Genomic DNA, 22,898 nt, shown 5'->3' with positions numbered 1-22,898 from the left:
AAGAATGTATTTTTAAATGACTTCAGGTAGCAAGGTTTCTTGGTATTATCATTTTGACACAAAACATTACAAAGTGTTACAATGAAAAATGCAATGTTCCTACTTTTTGCTAAAAGTTGCCCTAATAGAATAGTTCCCAAAAAAGCAACCATGGGTTAACTGCATTTGCCTCATTGGGGGAAAACTGTTAGAAAGGCAGATTCTTAGACCCCACATCACACCTTCAGAGTTTAAAACCCTGGATAAAGCAGAGTAACCTATTTTAATTAGTTCTTGGGTGACTTTCTTTAATTTTTTTGATTTATTTTTAAAGAAGTAACTTTTTCTTACATTCTGTAAAATTTTGATGGTGTTGGGCTTCTAGTTCTCCTGCTGTCAAATCAGTCATAGTCCATGACCTTGTGCCCTTCCCATGACCCTGTGTTCAGCCCTCCGCCTCTTCTTCCCCGCTTCTCTTCCTCTCCCTTCCATTTTGGATGCCTCATTTTGGTTTGGTTTTTCTATATCCCACAAATGAGTGAAACCATCTGGTATTTATCTTTGTCCTTTAAACTTATTTTGCTTAGCATAATCCCTTCTAGATCCATCCATGATACGTAAATGGCATTAGTTTATCTTTTTTGATTGCTGAGCAGTATTTCACTGTTTATATATACCATTTTTTCCTTGATCCACTCATCTGTTTGGAGTCATTTAGTTTGTTGCCACATCTTGGCTATTATTAATAGTGCTGCAGTAAACAGATTTCCTTTTGAAAAGTTAGTGTTTTTGTGTTCTTTGTGCAGAAACCCAGGAGTGGCATTACTGAGTCCTATGGCAGAGCCATCTTTAGTGTTTTGAGGAACCTGCATAAAGCTTTCCACAGGAGCTGAACCAGTTCTACATTCTTACCAACAATATAAGGGGTTCCTTTTTTCCCACATCCTCTCCAGCACTTACTGTTTCTGATTTTTTTAAAATCTAGGCCATTCTCACAGGTGTGAGGTGGTATCTCATTGTTGTTTTGATTTGCATTTCCCTAATGATAAGTGATGATAATTTTTTAATATGCCTGTTCACCACCTGCATGTGTTCTTTGGAGAAGTGCCTAATAGCTTTTCTGCCTATTTTTTGACTAGATTATTAGTAACAAAACTTTTAAATAGGAATCAATGTGTAGCATATACTATAATTAACAGTGAAACCTTAAATATTATTTTACAAAGCTTTACTCTCAAGAAAATGTTAAACTACAGGGGAAATAGTTTATATCATTTATTCTATTGTATTTGTGCATTGATATATCAGGTAATTGGTTTAACAATGTATCTACTTTTAGGAATTGAATTTTTCAGAAAATTCTGTATCATAAAATGATTTCATCAACTCCTTCAGAGTTTTAAACAGTGGTCTCTGATAGATTTTTGCCAAATACTCTAATGGGACATTTAAAACAGGGCTGCAATACCGCTGTATAAGCTTAATAGGCAAAGGAATTTTTAAGGTCAAAGTAGTGTCATTGCTTTAAATCTTTGAATAATTTTCCTGGTACTTTCAATTAGCTTTTCCTTGTCATGTTTGTTGCTCAGTTGTGAGCATATTCCTAGTTTTATGTCATAATTGGAAGACAAATGTAAAATAAAGGAGAATATTTAAAGGAAATGGTAAGGTCCCTCTGGAAAAATATGTGTAGAAATGGGTCTTAGTTTAAGGGAACATTGGAAAAGCAGCTCAAAGTTATTTTTTTGCATGTAAATATTTCCACTTATTTCTAACTTTGTCTCTAGCTCTTTGAAATTTAGATTAAGCAACTTTTTCTGTGGAATGTTGGTAAAAGTCTATAAATAGAATCTTGACTACTGGAATCAGTTTTCATCAGATTTGCTCTTTCATAATAGCATTTTTTTAGGACAACCACACAACTAAAACATTACAGGATATTGAATTACAAGCTTCTGGAATTCCATTTTTAATTTCTTTTGTTAGCATACTTTAAAGGAGTATTTCCCTTAGTTCCTTTTAGAAAAGGAGGGTGAATTAAAATGATTCTAGCCTGCAGTTTAAATTTCCTCATTTGTGGGTTTGCATAACACTTTTACAATGATTGAAAATGTATTTTGTGGTTTGACTGTTTTCTAAAGAATTCAGTACTTAAATGTTCTGTGTGTGCTTTGGGAATTTGACAGCAACACACTTTGTTGTCACAGCTGCTTTAACTTTATTGCAAGACATTTTAAAATCACACTTGAAAACAATGAAAATATTTGTATCACTTCTCTGTGTGTGTTTTTTAACAAGCAAAAAATATGCCCTACCTTGGTAATTCTGTTTCTCACTGCTCTCCACCATTCCAATGTTGAAAATTCTTGCTGTTTTTTATACAAACTCAATTTTCTGACCACATGCCTTTGCTTTGGCTTTTTCTTCTTTTTGGATTCCACCCTAAAACCATGGTCAAGTCTTAGTCATCATAAAAGGCCTAAAAAAGAAGTGAATTTTCTTTGATTACAATCAAAGTAATTTTACTCTTTTTTAAGTTCTCTTCTGTATTCTCCCTTTCTCTCTGAGATACCTTATAGTTTTTTGTCTTATGTGTAGTCTATATATATACTTCATTTCCCCTATAGTATCCTGGATTCTTATGAACAAATAACCTACAAAATTAGGAATATTATATTTAAACATGGGTAGTGCTTAAAATAATGACTTGATTTACATTTTTATTAAAAAATTTATTAAAAACACCATTGCATAGTGTGAAAATTGAAAAATAGTTCTTGTTAGAATAATAATATTTTGCTGTTGAGTGATAAAGCTTTTAATAAGTTCAGAGTGATAAGCAATTATAGATTGCTTTTATCTTTAATAGTGTCTGTTCTGTGCTTCTGTGTCAGGATAGGGTAGGTTCAATCTGTAGTCTGTGATAAAGAAGGGAGTTCAGCACACTTTTTTTTTTTCTAAGTGGACACCAGTATGTAGGATGTCAGGATAGGATATAGCATTTAGCTTTCTAGATGACTCTCATCTCTCTGTGTTAGATGTGATTCCCAATTAGTTATAAATTCACAAGATTTTATAACTATAAATTCAGTTATAAATATACAGGAGAGAACAATTCTATTCCCAAATAAGCATGATAGGAATTAGAATCCAACCACTTCTCTTAGGTTCAGGATTGGATACTGGAGAACCGGTTAAGAAGCTAACAAAAATGAGTAAGGTAAAATAGCCAAGTGGAAATTAGTGGTAATAAGTGAAAGAATTCTGAGAAGGAAATTACAGCAACATCCATGTGTGGATGCACAAGAGAAGGCTATCCTGGCATAAAAGAAAGAGAAGGACCAGGCAGTCAGTCTTAATGTGGCTATGTTGGATGGAGTACTCAGTCCTTGGGCATGATTTCTTTTCTGTCTTTTCATCTCATAACTTTTTGGTGATCTCATTTAGTCACAAGGTTTTAAACACTGTCTGTTAGCCCAGTTTTCTTTCCAAAATACACTCAGAGTTCAGACTTACTTCCAAGCTCCAGACCCAGTTGCCTACTTGATAAACTTCTATTTGAATATCTAATAGCATAGACTTAATAGGTCACAAAGTAATACTCTAATTCTAGAAACATCGGCCATCCCATACCTCGGCAGCCTGCACTATCCTGCATTCTAGTTTATCTCAGTTGATGGCACTCCATCTGTTTTGTTACTAGGACCAAAATTTTTAGTCATCCTAATTCCTCTTTCCTTCACTTCACTTCCCATCTGTCAGATTTCTATCTTATATCTGCTGCTACCAGGCCATCATCATTTCATATATTAGTACAGATGCTAGTTTGAAAGAAATTGATTATAGGCAGTTTTATAGTGTCTATGATGTGAAATTTCAATGTTTCAAATAGTATTTTTTGACAAAGAGAATATTCTGCCAAAATGGTTCTTTTCTGATTGGATTACATTGCATTTGTTCATAAAATACCCAAGAAGCAGCTTTTAATAGGAAACCAAATGGCTATGAAAGACAAAAATATACATAAGTTTACCATATTTTGCCTTAAGAAAAGAGGGCCCAACCCTCCCTGGTGGCACAGTGGGTTAAAGCACAGCACAAAGAAGCTTAAAACACTTCCACTTGAGTTCGATCCCTGCCTGCCCCCGAGGTGGTCACATGGCAGACCTCTCTTTACACTGCGGCTGCTCCCCTCAGGAGTGTACTTCGTCGATCTGCCTGTTCTGCTCCCCACTCTGTCCCTGGTGAATTCTCTCACCCTCCGCATCTCTGGCCTGTACCCCAGTTCTGTACGAATAAGTAAATAAATCTTTAAAAAAAAGAAAAGAAAAGAGGGCCCTCCCTCGTGGTGCAGTGTGTTAAAGCACAGTACTAAGAAGCTAAAGCCACTTCAGCATGAGTTCGATCCCCAGCCCCAGAGGTGATCCACATGGCATGGCAGACCTCTCATGTCTCACCCGCTGCTTCCCTCGGCAGTGTACTTCATCAGTCGGCCTGTTCTGCTCCCCACTCTGTCTCTGGTGAATCCTCTCACTGGCCCTGCACCTCTAGCCTGTACCCCAGTTCTGTATGCATAACTAAATAAGTCTTAAAAAAAGAATTGAGAACCATGTTTTTAGGTGGTTGCATAGGACTATGAAGAACATTGGTCTGCAATTTGACATGGCTGTCTCACTTGTTAAAACATGCATTCAAATCTAGCTTTCTTCCCTAACATTGTTATTGAAGACATTTCAAATTCATAAAATTTCAGGAGAACATACTGTTGACTTAAATTTTCAAAGAGGATTAATTTTTACCAGTTCACAATTTTATTGTTATGTGATATTGATTGTGATTATCAGTGTCTTTAACTTAGATTAAATCTAAAAAGTCAGAAAGTATAAATGATTCCATTCTAGTAAAAATTGTTTTTGGCAAAGCAATCCTGTTCGATGGCCTGATTTGACTTAAAATCAGTGTAACCCATTTAGACTGAATAATAATATAATTGGTAGTCACAGTTCTGTTGTGATTTTCCTATCGCAGTTTCTAGAATCTATAACACAGTTTACTTAGCATTTATCTTAAAACCTATAGTAAATTCATTTTGAAGTAGTAGGACAAAACAAAATTCTCTCTAAGTTTGTTTTGTTGAGCCTGATTTATAGCATTGTTTTTGGGAAGAAATTTTAAAAATTGCTCTTCAACATAAACTCTTAGGCACTCACACTGGCAAACATTTAATAAAAATTGGAGATTGACTAAATCTTTAAAGAAAATTGGAGATCTTATTGATCACATTTAACTTCAGTCAAGTTTTAAATGCAAACAAAATTCCAAATTTCAATCAGTATTTTGATGAAAAATTTGACTTTCCTTATTTTTGAAAACTTACTTCCAAATCTGATGACTTACCAAAGGAATTAACAATTTCAAAGCACCAAATTATCATCAACCTGAGGGTCCATAAATTGCTATAAAACATTCCACAAACCCCTTTTTTAGACAGCTGCCTCTATATGGCCAATTTCATTGAAAGGGAGACCATAGAATTTAGCAAATTATTAAAGAAATTCATGATCTCCTAAAAAGTTTAAGAATTATTGATTCATAATATATCTTCATATATAGATCAATAGATATAGATACACATATATGGATATATGTACATCCATATATGTGTAAAGTTTTTGAGCCAAGCTTATTTTTTTTTTTAATTTTTTATAAAGGTTTATTTATGCATACAGACCTAGGATACAGGCCAGAGGTACAGGAGCATTGAGAGGATTCACCAGAGACAGCTGGGAGCAGAACTGGCAGATCCACTGAAATACACTGCCTGCTGATGGGTGCAGTGGGTGAGCCAGGAGAAGTCTGCTGTGCCATGTGGAATCTCCCTGGTGGGGATCAAACTCGTGCTGCAGTGGCTGCAGGTAGCATCATACTGCTTTGATTTAACCAGTTGTACCACCAAGGAGAGCCCCTAAGTTTAGTTCATATGATTGACAATGAAAGTTCTCTTGTTTCTAAGCTCTATGATCTAAGTTTTGAATGATCAAGTCAATCAAGGTATTTTTGTCAATAATGCTAGTATTAGTAGAGCATGTTGATTGGATGTATTGTAACTGCACATTGTATGAACAGACTGGAATATTCATTTAAGTGATTTGTATTTCCTCTGGTTATAATTTTAAACAGTTCCCTTTTCTTTTTCTTTTTATTCCTGCATGGTTATAAACCAGTAAGCATTGCTGACCCTGCTGCCCTTGGCTTCATCATTTCTCCATGGTCTCTCCTGTTGCTGCCATCAGGGAGTGTATCATTTACAGATGAAAATATTTCCAACCAGGATCTTCGCGCATTCACTGCACCTGAAGTTCTGCAAAATCAGTCACTAACTTCTCTCTCGGATGTTGAAAAGGTAACCATTGATTCTCTTGCTTGATTATATTTTTTTATTTTGGTGGAGATCACAAAGGACACGGAGGTACTTTTCTTCAACCCTCTGGGGAAAAATATAAAATGTAAAATGATAGTGTGTTCAAAAAGTTCCTATTTTTAAGAATTAAAATAGTTCTACAAAAACCGATGGGTCTAGAGGAAAATGTGAGCAATTATTGATACTCCCAAACACATTTTATGTGGCCAGCATTACCACAATGCCTAAGCCAGGCAAGGACCCACAAAAACAAACAAAAACAAAAAACTACAGACCAATTTCCCTGATGAACATAGTTGCAAAAATCCTCAACAAAATCTTAGCAGACAGAATCCAACAAAGGATCAAAAGTATCATGCACCATATGCATGTGTGATTTATTCTTGGGTCAAAGAATAGTACAACACCTCAAAATCAATCAACATAATTCATCATATCATCCAAAAGAGTAATAAAATTCGTAAACCATATCATTCAGATTTAATGAGACTCAATATCTATTTTATTTAAGATAAAATCTTCATTGAACATGCCGCAACACAATTAAGGTCACATGTGACAGAACCACAGCTATTATGCTCAGTGGTAAAAAAACTTAAAAAAGCTTTTTCATCAAAGTCTGGTCCAAAACAAGGATGGTCACTTTTACCACTACTACTTAACATGGAAGCCTAAACTGAAGCAGTTAGGCCAGTGGAGCATATTAAAGGAATTCATACTGGGAAAGAAGTAGTAAAGCCATCACTCTTTGCAGATGATACAAGTATTTCTATTTCTTGAAGTTTCCGCTAAAAGTAACTGTAATGATAAATCACTATAATGCAGTGGCAAGTTACCAAATGAATTTACAAAAATGAATGGTGTTCCTGTGTGCAAGAACAAGGTAGAAGAGGAAGAAGTCAAGAAAACAATGCCACTACAATCATTTTACCTGAGTCTTTGCTTTGTTTCTCTATAGTCCGTATTTAAGTGACACACCAACACTTCTCATTGCTGGTCTTTTTGATATATGCCGTTCTCAATAGTGTGAGATGATATGTCATTGTGTTTTTGACTGGCATTTACCTGATGATAGTAACATGATGATGAACTTTGTTATATATACCTGTGGCCATTTTTATGTCTTTGGAGAAGTGCTTTTTAGCTCTTCTGCCCATTTTTTGATTGAGCTGTTTTCTTGTTGTAGTGCTTTGCAGACCTCGATCATAACTCTAATTGATTGTATGGTGTATGGTGCAAATATTTTCTCCCATTCAGTAGGCTGCCTTTTTGTTTCAGTGATAGTTTCATTTGCCTTTCAGAACCTTTTTAGTTTGATGTAGGCCCAATTGTTTATATATTCTCTTTTGTTCATCTTGTTGGAGAAAAGTTCACACAGACATCACTGAAATCTAGGTTGTGGAATATTTTGCAAGTATTTTATCCTATGCATTTATGGTCTTGGATCTTACACCCAAGTCTTTTGTCCTTTTTGAGTTAATTTTTGTATATGGTGTGAGATAGTGGCCTAATTTCATATTTTTACATGTGGTCTTTTTTCCAGTGTATACTCTCAGCTCCTTTGTCATAAATTAACTGTACATATAGGCGTGGGTTTATTTCTGGGCTCTGAGTTCTACTCCATTTGTCTATGTGCCTGTCTTTGTTTGAATACCATAGTTAATTTTTGTTTGTTTTTATAGCTTTGACATCTGGCAGTGTGATACAGCCACTTTTCCTTTTTTTTTTTATCAGGATTGCTTTTCTATTTAGGGACTTTTGTGACTCCATATGAATTAGTAATGTGTGTTCTATTTGTTGGAAGAATTACATTGAAACTTTGATAGGGATTGCATCATACCTGTAAATTGCTTTGTGTAAGATGGCCGTTTTAACAACATTAAATCTTCTGTTCCATGAGCAAAAAATATATTTCCATTTCTTTGTGTTTTCAATTTCTTTTAATACTGTTTTATAGCTGTCATTATAGAGGTCTTTATTAGGTTTACTCCTTACATCTTTTTTTTTTTTTTAAAGATTTATTTATTTATTCATACAGAACTGGGGTACAGGCCAGAGGCTCAGGGGCGGTGAGAGGCTTCACCAGAGACAGAGTGGGGAGCAGAACAGGCAGATCGACGAAGTACACTGCTGAGGGGAGCAGCGGGCGGGCCAGGAGAGGTCTGGCTCGCCATGTGGTCTCCTCCGGGGCAGGCGGCAGGCGGGAATCGAACTCATGCGGAAGTGGCTTCAGATTCTCAGTGCTGTGCTTTAACCCACTGCGCCACCAGGGAGGGCCCATCTTTTTTGTTTTTAATGCCTATAAGAACTCGGGTCTAGTCCAGAGCTGCAGGGGGTGAGAGGATTCACCAGAGAAAGGATGGGGAGCAGAACAGACAGATCTACTGAAATAAACTGCTGAGGGGAGCAGCAGGAGAGATGGGAGAGGTCTGCTAACTACCATGTTGAATAATCATTATTATTTTATCATTTAAAAATGGACATCCTTACACAGATCTTCGTGGAAAAGCTTTCAATTTCATATCAAAGGCTCAAACTCAAGTTCAATGATACCTTTAGAGGTCAAAATAATGGTTTCTATAGGCCATTTAAAATTCAAGAACTATATGTAAAAACAAATGTATATTTATTTTTCTGAACAAGGAGTCATAATCTTTCACCAGATTTTTTTTTTTTAAATCCTAAAAGCAGTGACTATATGCTGCTGGTGCCCAGATTTACATATCTTTAATACAAAATTATTGGCGTACATATTTAGCCATTTATTAGATATCTGCAGTGCAGTCACACAGATAACTCAGAGTCTATAGATCTGTAAGTAAAGACATTATTTCTTCTCACACCCTGAAACCTATGTCTTCTTCTCTCTATTTCCCATAAATGTATGGAACTTTATTTCCCCAATTTGCAAGGAAGGTATCATTAATTTTCATTCACCTCAGGAAATCTTTCCTAAATTGGTCAGGAATTAATCTCTGTTGACTCCTTTAAAAATATATATTTTATTTAAACTGGGGTATAGGTCAGAGGGGGTAGGGAGGGGCAGGGCAAGGTGAGAGATTCACCAGGGAGAGTAGGGAGTAGAACAGGTAGATTGACAGAAGTACACTGCTGAGCATAGCAATAGGTGAGACAGGAGAGGTCTGCTGTGCCATGCAGGTTAATTCATGTCTGGGCTCAAACTCAAACTCATTCTTGAGGGGCTGCAGATAGGTTCAGAGTGCTAAGAGAAGGCCCAGATTCTACTTCTTTAGTATCTACTTATTGTTAGCCTCCCTGCTTTTGCATTTTTCAGTCCCTCATGAATGACCACTGCTGTAAACACTCTAATAATGTCTATGCTTCCAGCCTTGCTGCTCTTCAGTCCATTCTCTTAACTGCAGTCTGCATTTTTAAAAATACACATCTAATTATGTCCCTGACTGCTTTAAAACTAAGTCTTGAAACTTGTCTGTGGAATGGAGGCAGGCAGAGGGGAAGGAGAAGAGGAGGGATGAGAACAAAAAACAGGAGTGAGCATGAGGGTCTGTGGTGGTGGACTAAGGGTTCTTTGGTAGTGGGCATATAATGGCAACGGGAATCAAGAAGGTGGTCCTACACTTCTGTTATGGAAACAATGATGTAAACCAATAGTAACACAGTACAAATCTTATAAAATAAATAATTCAAATTTTTCATTGTTCTTTAATAAATTCTAGACTCCTAGCCATGGGATTGGAAGGTATACTGCAGCCAGACTTGTTTCTGAGCCATATCATTATCAAAGTACCTCAAGTTCTATGCTTCAGCCATTCTGTGTTCACTTCAGAATGTGTTGGATATCTTTCTTAACCTCTACTTTTTCTTCCTTCTACCTCATAAACTCTTTCCACACCCACTCCTGTCATCTCAACCTCACCTCATCCCCTCATTGCTACTATTTTCTATTAATCTAAAAATTTCTCTCCAAAAATAAATTGTATTTTCTATCTAAACTTTTCTAAGTCAATGTATATGTCCTTGGACTGTAGTAGAATATTTGAAGTTTAAGGAATTTGGTATGTCCTATTCACATGTATATCCCCTTTATACCAATAAAGGGGTTCTCACTATGTGGCCCCCAAACCTGCAGCATCAGCTTTACCTGGGAATTTTTTTAGAAAAGCAAAATGTCAGACCCTACCAGAGACCCTTAATATAAGACTTGCCAATCTGTCTTTTATGAAGCCCTTCAAGTGACTCTGATGCATGGTAAAGTTTGAGAACTCTAACAAGTTTGCTGGCACTTACAAGTCTTTTGTTAAGTGAGACAAACATAATGCAAGATAATTTTCAGCCAAAAGACATTGAATCAGTCACACAATCTTGAGGGGTGTTTTTTTGTATTTTGTATGAAAGAAATATTTCTCTCATTAAGTGTCAGGTGACATTAAACATTTTAGCAGAGATTGGACATACCTAGTGTTATTTATTTTACCAAATTTTATTAAAGTTTGAGCCCATAAAGCACCATCCTATAAGATAGCAAGTATCAATGTTGCATGTTTTCTCTACATAGGTATTTAATGTCTGTATATGTTAGATAGGTTTCTCCAGAAAAACGTAATAGAATCTGTGCATAGATAGCCAGAAAGATAGAAAGCAGGAAAGAGTTTTTAATTATAAGGAATTGACTTGTGATTATAGAAAATAACAAGTCCCAAGATCTGCAAGGTGAGTCAGCTAGCTGACAACCCAAGAAAACCAATAATGTAGTTGCAGTCTGAGTCTGAAGAGCTCAGAATCAAGGGAATAGACAGTGTGGTTACAGCTAAAAGACCCTCAGGCTTGAGAACCAGGAGGAGCCAATGTTTCAACACAAGTCTAAATGCAAGAGAAAACTGATGACCTAGTTTGAAGATAATTTCAAAGAATTCTCTCCTACCTGGAGGATGTAAGTCATTTTGTTCTGTTTAGGCCTTCAGCTGATTGAAGAGGCACTACAGTAGAGAGCAACCTACTTACTCATTGTATCAGTTTAAATATTTTTCTCATCCAAAACACATACATAGAAGTGTCCACTGCAATAATTGATCAAATAATGTGGCAATTTAAGTTTGTCAAATTGACAAATAGAACTAATCCTTGCACTATATGCATAGATAATCATCACAAATAGTTACATAGCTTATTTTTAAGAATTATATTTTTAATCTTATCTAGTTATATGTAAAATTAACATAGTAACTCATTTAACATAATAAGTAAATATAATAAACAACCTCAAAATACTGTCAGTATCTCCAATCCAAATCAACTGCCAGAATCATAAATCCAAATGAACATATTAAGATAAATACATTTGCACATGCAATTAATTCTTTATGGTAACACTGAAAAGTATTCATATATGAGGCTTAAGAAAACATACGTTTAATATGTTTCTTTGAAAAGAAGTCTAAGGAGAAAGATGATTAAATAGAACTTCATGAACATCCAGTTGAATTCAATTGACATATATTGAATATCTATAATGTACAGCTTTATATTAGTTGCTAAGGAATACTAAGATTTCCTCAAGGAAAGCAAGCAATGGTACATCTTAATTATGTTACAGGTAGTATTTTCATTAGAGATATAAATGAAATATAACTATCATGAGAGATAATGCTTTATTTCTTGTTTATCTGGCATACATTGTAAATGACCTTTGCTGGACTGCATTATGAGTAGGACTTTGACAGGTGAGAGAAATTCTGGATAGAAAGAATCACTCAGGGAATGTTGAGAGATTTATTTGACATTAGCAAACAGTGCTGAAGTTTAGGTTGTGATAGGGGAAGATGTGATAACATGAGGAAAACTTAAAATCTGCCTGGAAAATGAATATGTGAGAATATGCCTTGATATCAATTTTAAGATTTTAAATATTTTAAAGATATTTTAAATTGGGAGCCATAAAAATATTGAAAAGGGGAACAATGCTTTTAATCTTTAATTTAAATGTCAGTGTTAACAATAGATTAAAATGCTGTGTAAGGACAATGCATGGTTTTATTTGTATCTACCTCACATATTTCAAAGAGGATTTGAAACAGTTTATATAATAAAAATAACACTGAAAATAAAGGCAAGAATATAAAATGACACTGGAGTCAATTTGGTACAAAAAAAAATACCTGAAATTACGATAGAGATGAGCTTGAAAGTTTAGACCTGAATCTTTAAGCAGCAAGGAAAATAGAAAATGATTATTATAAGATTAACTGTCCTCATATTCAGCTAAAAAAATCTCATTTCTTGTTCATTATTAGGATCATCTTCCCAGGATCCCTTGGCCAGATTACCCACATAAATTACCATAGTCTCTGACCCCCTTACTAAAGATGAACTGCCAATTCTCCTCTGTAAGGTCAACTCCATTTGTCATTAGCTTCCACATTCTCATACCACTCAGAAATGCTCTTTTAAAAGCAGTCTTCACACTCTCTTGTATGATCCAAATTTTCCCATTTGGATCATATTCATCAGCATAAAAGTCTTATTTTTCCAATCATTAATAACCAACAAACACCACAACAGCTCTCTTTTCTGGATCTACTACCGCACCTGTTCATAGTTTACAAAAGGAATCAAATGAGCTCTTGTTAACTCCCTTTACCGATTGGCAAAATTCTAAGTCTTCATAATATATTTCATAGACGAGGCTTGTGGAGTAGACTTACATGTGACTGATAGAGTGCAAAATGATGTAATTCATATCAGAATCAAAGATGAGTTACCCTTCCATCCATAGTCTCAAAATCATTTCATGAAAAGTAACTGAGTGTACAAAACGACATAGCATAAAACTGTTTCAAAAAACGTAACAGCAAAAGTCTGAGAAATAAGTCCTAGTTGTCCATTGATAACAAGTAGAATAAGTAGACAATGCGATAGCTGCAAAGTAGAATTTCTGCAGCAGAATAAAGAACGAGATCTTTGAACATTGATACGGAGATAATAGTGTAACTTGGGCAGTAATTTTTAAGAGTCTTGACCTCTTGAACAAGAGGAAGAAAATAAGATACATACCTATCCATATTTGCTTGAATTTTTATAAGAAACTGAAATAAACAACCAGTAAAACTGATTTACACATGTTGGACTGGCAAGGGCATTGGGGGGGGGGCAAAGTCTGTTCTAATAGTTTTTAGTCTTAATTTTCGGTTTTAAGCTATGATACTTTTAAGCAAAACATTAAATGATTCTTCTCAAATTGTGTTTTTAGTGCCTTTGGAACAATGAGTTGTGAATATGTAGTATTTGCTATTATTTTAAATTTAATTTTACCATAAAATTTAAAATAACTTTAAATTTTATTCCTAGATCCACATTTATTCTCTGGGAATGACGTTGTATTGGGGTGCTGATCATGAGGTACCTCAGAGCCAAGTAAGTCATCAAATTGTAAAGTTTCACACTTTTTAAATTATAGTGTTCTCCAACATGCTGTTAGGCACATCAGCATTTCTAAGCTGGTAATTCATTTAATGTTATGATGTCAGAATTAAATACTAAAATAATAAAGAAAAGTTTTTCTAAGAATGTTCTTAGAACTATAGCAGTCACCAACCAAGTTTCCACAATTCAGTTTATGATAGTAATGACCTCTTCAAAATTATAGCAAGACATGGGAGTATAATTTTTTCCCCAATTGAATAGCTGATAGAAGCAGATTGTAAATGTCTTTGATGATTCATTCTTTATGAAATTGACAGTCTTCTTTGATACCAGGTCTATGGAACGGTAGCTTCAGTTAATATCTGTGAATTAGTTTGTGCTTCATTTCTTTCTCTTCTTATCACTTCATAATTGTATTGTGGTATACTTGCAACAGTAGATGAAGATCATAGTAATACTTTGAGCTCGTAAGGTTCTCATGACAATGAGGCTGCTTCTAGTCTGCTTCCTAAAGTCTGGTTCCTAAAATTTAATGTAAACATGACTGTAAATAGTAAGTTTTAAAATAATTATATTTCATCAAAAAGTATATAACATAATTTTTATTTAAGACATTTAGAAGTCAAGAGCCAAAATAACTACTAATTTTTTATTAATTAAGAAATAATAATCACAGGCTTTTAGTCTAAAATTTAAAAATCTTAAGTTACATAAAGGATAAATCATATTCTTCAACTTGATTTGGTCTCATTTTGCATGACAATCATTGTATTTACTTTTTCATGTCAACTTTATAAATATAAATAAAATTAAATCATCACTGGATATATTGGTTTCATATACTATACAACCTAACTTAAATGTAAAATGTGATCACAAATTATAATTAACTCTTTTCTGGTAACAAAATGAAGTCAAATGTATAAATTGGAGGGAACTATAAACTATATTTGCTGCTACCAGAAATCATAATTATCTTGGAAATATTTAATATTAATTGTAATCTGTACTCTGTAATCAGCGCTAAGAATACAATGGCCTATGCCTGTTGACCCCAATTGTGGATACATACAACTAGATGACAGATTATAACACAGTGTAGCAAATGTTAGGGAAAATGGACAATAGTAAGAAAAAACAGACTTGGACCCTTTAACTAGACTTGGGAGATTACGATAGGTTGTTAAAAGACTTTGCTTTGAGATGAGATCTTAAAGAAATTATATCCAAACGGTGAGCATTGGCAGGGGCTCACTCGTTAAATGGAAGTAATGTAATCCCGTCATTGAGTCACATTTTACATTTAAGTTAGGTTGTACAATATATGAAGCCAATATATTCTGTGATTAGTTTGCATTTCTTGGTATGCTTACTGGTCATTTGTATATAATACTCTACAAATTATGTCAGTTACTTTGGAAGAAAACCTCACATTTTGATTTTCACCTCTTTATTTCATCAGAATAGGAAATGTTTGTGTGTGTGTTTTCAGTCAGAGAGTAGTGGAGCCAGTGTTGGAACAAGTTTTGAGGGAGACACACAATAATGCTTATGAGTCAGAAAAGACTCAGAAACTTTAAATGGTCTTAGGTCATTGAAATATACAAAATCTCTTCCAAGTTATCATAATAGCATAAATTATATTTAATATATTTTGAGTACATTTCATTTTGAATGTTAAGAAATTGTTCATTCTCCCAAAATGGGGGTATAAGGATGTGTGTGTGTAACAACTATTTGTTAAAATAATTGTTTAACAAAGACTTCCATTTCTTCATAGGGAAAAAAAAGGGACTTTCTGTAACACTTCCTATCTTGGAAGACTGATATTAACCACTTTCTGCTAATATTTTTTTAGATTATGCAGAGGTAAAGTGCAAGAAGACATATATGCTATTAGATAAAGAATGCATTTTTCCCCACATATTTGAGCTATGTTTGGTATTTTCCTGAGATTCCTGAAATGGCTTATCTTGTGTTAGATAAAAAATTTACTCGCATTTATAAACATGACTTTTCCTTTCCATATTCAGCCAATCAAACTTGGAGATCATCTCAACAGCATACTGCTTGGAATGTGTGAGGATGTTGTTTATGCCCGGGTCTCTGTTCGGACTCTCCTGGATGCCTGCAGCGCCCACATTAGGAATAGCAATTGTGCACCTTCATTCTCCTATGTGAAACAGCTGGTGAAACTGGTTCTGGGAAATCTTTCTGGGGTAAGCGACAATTCCAATTGCTACATGTTGTTCATATTTTAAAGTTTAATAGCATATCAAAATTTTTCCCTTTTTTAATTGAAGCTACTCTATAGATAGCATTTTCTCAATGAACATTAACAAAAGATTGAAATTTGTACTGATGCTGTTTATTAGAAAGAGTACTTAAAATTTAGGAGCCCTGGGCCCTCCCTGTTGGTGCAGTGGATTTAAGCACAGCACTAAGAGGCTAAAGCCAGTTCAGCATGAGTTCGATCTCTGCCTGCCCTGGAGGTGATCCAGTCAGCATGGCAGACCTCTCCTGACCTGCCTGCTGCTCCCCTCAGCAGTGTACTTTGTTGATCTGCCAGTTCTGCTCCCCACTCTGTCTTTGGTGAATCCTCTCGCTTCCCCTGAACCTCTGGCCTGTACCCCTGTTCTGTATGCATAAATAAATAAATCTTAAAAAAAAAAATTAGAAGCCCTGTCACTAGTCTCTTAGATTTTATGTGCTATTTTTTTCTGTTTCTGAACTTTACTCTAGAGTTTATCATAGAATCAGAGTATGTTAGCGTTAACAGTGTCTGTCCTTGCCTCCTTTCTTACATCTTCACCTGAGGAATTTTAGAACATGTTTCTGTTTTTTTGTGAATATGCCTAGAGAAAAATACATTGATATGAAAAATGGGCTTTAAAATTACTTACGTATATTTTATATTACTTTATACTTATTAAGTAGCCATTCATTTGTCTGTTTTCAGCCTGAAGTTTAGATCTTGTCAGACTGAAAACCTCCCCAATTTCTCTGGACACCAGCGTTTGGTGTGCCAGGAGAATACGTGCTTGCATGTCCCTGCCAGACTGCACCAAGTCCTGAATAAACTATCTTCTCTAAACTCTTTAAAGTTCTACATCAGTTTTCTTAATTATAAAATACAAAGTATGGTATGAAAAGTAATACAAGCTTTAAAAGGTTGAAATTTTAAGGGGAAACAATACAAAATATGACTGCATTAAAAATAGCACTTTTCTGGCCCTCCCTGGTGGCACAGCAGGTTAAAGCACTGCACTAAGAAGCTTAAGCCACTTCCTCATGAGTTCAATCCCCGCCTGCCCCGGAGGAGATCCACATGGCATGGCAGACTTCTCCTGACCCGCCCGTTGCTCCCCTCAGCAGTGTACTTCATTGATCTGCCTGTTCTGCTCCCCACTCTGTCCCTGGTAAATCCTCTCACCCTCTGCATCTCTGGCCTGTACCCCAGTTCTGTATGGATAAATAAATAAATCTTAAAAAAAATAGCACTTTTCAACTATATAGATGAGATAGAAAGTAATCTTGAATAAATGCTATGGCATGGGAAAGATCATAGTATGTTTGAGGGCAATAAGTCTGGCAAACAGTTGTGAAGATAATTATTTCCGTGTTTATTGACAACTTTAACTTCCTTAGAATTTTTCTTTTTTACTATTTTCCCCTGATTTATATTTAGGATAATAATAATATGTACCACATCAGGATTTTTTTTCCCCGAGAATTAAAGAGTATATAAGGTCTTAAATACTTAGATATAAAGTATGTAAACACCTGCCTTATAGTAATTGCTTGATTAATAGCAGCTGCTGTTAATAATGCCAATTCAGGAATTTTCAAAGATACCATATGTCCTTTGTCTTTTTAGTTGCTGATAGTATAATGCAATCTGAACCAGTATCATCTAAATATCATTTAGAAAATGTTTTTATTTGATTGTCTTACAGGTAGGAAACATTCCTTGAATATACTATCTTAGATGTACTTAATCCATGTGCAAGCAAGTTTTATTTAAGTTTCAATTAATAGATATATATTACAACCCATATATATGTATGTATATGTGTTCTTGGTGTTAAATTTACATACATTCCTCTCTTTTCATTTATTTCTTGGAATTTTTCCTTGAATCATCTGAATAAATTTTGTTCTAATTTTTTTTTAAAGATTTATTTATTTGTGCATACAGAACTGGGGTACAGGCCAGAGGTGCAGGGGCAGTGAGAGGATTCACTAGAGACAGGTTGGGGAGCAGAACAGGCAGATGTACTGAAATACCCTGCTGAGGGGAGCAGCAAGCAGGTCAGGAGAGGTCTGCCGCACCATGTGTGTCACTTCCTGGGGTAGGCGGGGATCAAACTCGTGCAGAAGTGGCATTAGCTTCTTAGTGCTGTACTTTAACCCGCTGCGCCACCAGGGAGGGCCCTATCTTTACAGTTTTTAATTTGATTGCCTATGTTTGATAGTTTGCAGTACTTTTTTAGCACCTACTTCTTGCTTTTTATTTTCTGAGGATGAATTGTCCAGAATTGGGCTACATACACCCTATTAAAGGAAAATACAGATTAACAACAACAAATGTACAATGCCTTTATTTCCTGCTGTGCCCTGCACCAAAAAACAAAACAAAAATTGTATATTTAGTGTCAATCCATAGGTAATTGCCATGAAAGAAAAAAGGAAATTCTTTTGTCACATTTGATTCTTGATTATCTGTGTACAGACAGATCAGCATTCCCATAACAGTGAACAAAAGCCTGATCGAAGCCAAGCTATTCGAGACCGACTGAGAGGAAAAGGATTGCCAACAGGTAAGAGTATGTTAATATAAAAATTATAACATTTTCCATTGTTTTCTTTATGAAATCATACTTAACTGACTTGGGGACCTGATTTATAGTAACTATATTGAACATAAGTATGCAAAGTAGAGACAGGAAAGAGCCAGGAACTCTTGCTATATTAACATATAAGTACATAAAAACAATGTAAAAAATGTTAAATGTCAGGACTCCCACAGTAAATTATTTCCCTTTAAAAATTATTATAGCAATAGTGTCATTTATTAACTTTCTAATGTTATTTATTAAACATATATTTTAAAGTAAAATGATGAAGTGAATTTAAACACTATTGAAACAAGTTTCAAACAGCAATATTACTCTTACTTATGCTCTGTTATTTTTGTATCCCCTTTTTTACTAGTACAACCTATTAAGTTAATTTTTATGGCCAACTAATTTCTTGATTTTGCAGTTATCAAAAAGTGCCTTAGGTTACCAAAACTCATGAGGTGGGTGTTTTACTACTTGCCAGTCACTTTCATTATGGGTCCTATGCTGATGATTTTTGAAGAAATGAGTGAAAGTTCCAAATGTAGAATGAGAATAAAACATATATTTTTACATGAAAAATGATTTTTCAGTATTTTCAGACGTGCCTTATTTGTAAAATGAAATGTTGAGTTTGTTGATTGTTCTCTTTATTGCTCAAAATGCAATTTAACAAAAATATTTTGTGGATGAGATGTTTTATTGTCTTAAATGGGAGTGGGAAGAAATATTACTTAAATATATTTTAATTAATCAGATAATAAACACAACTATCTTATTTAAAGCATATGAGAAACAGTGAAAATGACATATAGGTATTTGGTTATCTAGGCCAATTTTTTTTTTTTGCAGAATTCAGAAGTATTATAACTAAAGGAAGAATGTAATCTAATAAAAGTTACTGCTTATCTCAAGAAGTCAAAGAAAATCAGTAAAATCACCTCTAATTTGTCTCTTTTGGTACCTATTATTTAATTATTGTGCATAAGTATTATTTTTCTAAAAAGTATCTTATCTTTCATCAGTAAACGAAATTTCTGATAAAATAAGGTTCCTTTGCTAATACACATATTAGTTTATGCATAGATAAAAAAAGTACGTAGACTTTATTTAACTTAGATTTACAATGGTTTGACAGCAACTTCAAATGTTTCTTTACCATTTATTGTGTTATTTACTGTACTTAATGTTCCCACATATATAGACACATTTTCTTCCAGATAGAAATCTGATTTCCTTCATTTTAAATTATACAAGGAGTTAGATAATTTATAGTGTCAAACTTGGTATTAAGAGCAGCAGTACGTTGCTAATCCATCAATTTTTTTTTTTAGCCAATCTACTGTTTGAGAACTGAATAGTAGGAAATTATAGATGAACACCAGTAACAAGCTGAAAAGAATAATTTTTTTTTAAGATTTATTTATTTATTCGTACAGAAGTGGGGTACGGCCAGAGATATGGAGGGTGAGAGGATTCACCAGAGACAGGACGGGGAGTAGAACAGGCAGATCCACGAAGTACACTGCTGAGGGGAGCAGCGGGCGGGTCAGGAGAGGTCTGCCACGCAATGTGGATCTTCTCCGGGGCAGGCGGGGATCGAACTCATGAGGAAGTGGCTAAAGCTTCTTAGTGCAGTACTTTAACCTGCTGTGCCACCAGGGAGAGCCCTGAAAAGAATAATTTTTAAGGGATAATAAACTTTCAAGACATAATGAACTGTACTAAGTGAAATATTAGATTTAAAAGATATGAATTATTTCTCTAACTAATCTTTTTCTCTGCCCTTCTCTCTGTATTCCTCTTTGCCACTAGTTTCTTTCTGAACTTCCCTTCTATCATTTTTTTTTCATTTTTATACAATGTATACTTTCTCATCTCAGTCCTAGCCCCATGAACAAGACAAGGATGTCCACTCTCACCACTGCTTCTTAATATAATACTGGAAGTCCTAGCCAGAGTAATAAGACAAGAGAAAGACATACAAGGAAACTTTCTATCATTTCTTACTATCACAAAATAGTTATGTATTGGAATTAGTCTATATGTTTCTTGTTGACTAAATAATGTCATTTATTAAATATAATTTAGATTATATTATTTTCAATGATTCAAAGTCTTTTATTTTAAAGATTTACTTATTTATGCATACAAGAACTGGGGTGTAGGCCAGAGATGTGCAAGGTGAGAAGCTTCACCAGAGTCAGTGAGGAGCAGAAAAGGTGGATTGACTGAAATATACTGCTGAGGGGATCAGCAGCTGAGACAGGAAAGGTCTGCTGCACCATGTGGTTAGCTCCCTAGCCAAGAATGGAACTCATCCGCAGTGACTGGAGATAGCTTGATAGTCTAGACTTTAACCCCTGAGCCACCAGAGAGGCCCATTTAGTCTTCTATAGGCATTAATTATTATATAATATTTTTGAAGTAACAGATTGTACTTAATCTTTACCTATTCTATAACATTACTTAAATAGCATGTTTTTTATTTGTCATTTATGAACTTTTTTTTAAGATTTCTTTTTTTTTAATAAGATTTATTTATGCATACAGAACTGGGGTACAGGCCAGAAGTGCAGGGGCAGTGAGAGGATTCATCAGAGATAGTGTGGGGGGCAGAACAGGAAGACAAGTACACTGCTGAGAGGAGCAGTGGTCGAGACAGGAGAGGTCTGCTGTGGAATCATTTCCCTGGCAGGGGATAGAACTCACACTGAAGCATCTGTGGCTGGCTTGTAGTGCTGTGTCCTAAACCTTGAGCCACCAGTGAGGGCCTATATATGTATTTTTTTTTTTTTTAAATAAAGGACCATGCAAAGGTTAAGCTTTCTTCATGTGTAGAAGCTAAAGATAGGGAAAACCTTTATTAAGTATTTTAGTTTTTGTAAGTCTGACTGAAATAAAATGAGTATTTGTTGATTGACTGGATATGAAAGAAGGTTTTATAAAATTACTAGATTTGTAATACAATTTTAATGAGACTAGTTTATTTCTTTAGATAACCTTTTTTTGAACTTTAATTTATATGAAAAGTAAGCAGAAATGAACTGTAGTTCATCTTCTTAGCTCATATCATCGTGTAATTTTCTTATTAGAAATATCAGAAGTTTTTAACCAAATGATTAATACCTTTTATTTGTGACTTTTGTTTTACAATGTCAAGAAAGACTCAGTGTTATTGTCTTTACAGTTCTTTAGAAATATTGTGACTGTTCAGCCCACTGCTCCCCACAGCTGTGTACTTCATCAGTCTGCATGTTCTGCTCCCTACTCTGTGGTGGATCCTCTCAGTTCTGTGCCTGTACCTCTGTGCCCCAGTTCTGTTGCTTCAATAAATCTTTTTAAAAAAAAAAAGAATAAAAATTAATCACTGTTCATTAACTTTATTCTTTAATAATCATACCTCTCTTTTGGAGAATAAAAATGTCCCTGTATCTGAACTCAAGATAATGTGTAAGGAATCAGTTTATCAGAATAAATCAAGTTTCATTTATGCTTCATAGCTTGTAGTAGAATCATTATCCTTAAACTTAAAGAAATAGTATTCTTTTTTGGATCAAATGACATGTAAAGGATTTCTCAGACAATCTTGGTCATTGCTCTCTAACAAACCTCTTCTGCCCCGGGGCTTTAATGTACATTTGAAAATTTTAAAACTACATGTCAAGGACAAAATCAGTAGAATATACCAAATTATAGCTATTACCAGAAAGAAGCATTTAACAGCTGATGGCATTTACTCATTTAAAAACATTAAGAAATAAAATAAAATAAAATAAAAACATTAAGATTGAAAAAAATTACCTCTTGAAGAAGAAATATTCTTCTAGGACATTGTTACTTTTGAGCAGTAACAGTGACTATCAATGGTCACTTGCAGCATTATATTAGTAGTGAAGTGTTCTCTTTCAGGCAAAGCAACCTAAAACGTTTATATATAAAGCCATATCATGAGTTTTAGATTATTGGGCTCCAAACAAAAGCCTTTAATAAGGAACATGTCAAGGGGCAAAATTAGATTAAAAGAAGTAAATTTTAAAAAGTGAGCAATTTTAGGGATATTGCTTTGTTAGCTTAATTTTGACTATTCAGCTAAAACAAACCATTTTCATCTATGAATACACAATCTTAAAACAAGTCTCTATATCTTACCTCTTGAGATCTGTCACAGAAGCTAAAACTTAACATAGGGGGCCTTCTGTCTCCACTTGGTTATTTAATACTGTCAGTGCTGATAAAATTTCTTCACTTAGCAG

At 34.5% G+C, this 22,898-nt stretch overlaps 1 protein-coding gene across 1 annotated transcript in view; it reads left to right on the top strand.

Moving 5' to 3' along the window:
- The window catches only part of PTPN13 (protein tyrosine phosphatase, non-receptor type 13 (APO-1/CD95 (Fas)-associated phosphatase)), a 151,895-nt gene that overhangs the window by 21,622 nt on the left and 107,375 nt on the right, over positions 1-22,898 (top strand). Inside the window, exons 2-5 of the mRNA XM_012724233.1 lie at positions 6,204-6,382; positions 13,727-13,792; positions 15,835-16,020; positions 18,534-18,621. Of these exons, the coding sequence (XP_012579687.1) occupies positions 6,204-6,382; positions 13,727-13,792; positions 15,835-16,020; positions 18,534-18,621 (519 nt within the window). The remainder of the gene's footprint in view (positions 1-6,203; positions 6,383-13,726; positions 13,793-15,834; positions 16,021-18,533; positions 18,622-22,898) is intronic.

The sequence above is a fragment of the Condylura cristata genome, unplaced genomic scaffold (assembly GCF_000260355.1).
Source record: "Condylura cristata isolate star-nosed mole 26May11 unplaced genomic scaffold, ConCri1.0 scaffold00012, whole genome shotgun sequence".
NCBI lineage: Eukaryota > Metazoa > Chordata > Mammalia > Eulipotyphla > Talpidae > Condylura > Condylura cristata.
This window is presented reverse-complemented; position numbering and strand designations above follow the sequence as displayed.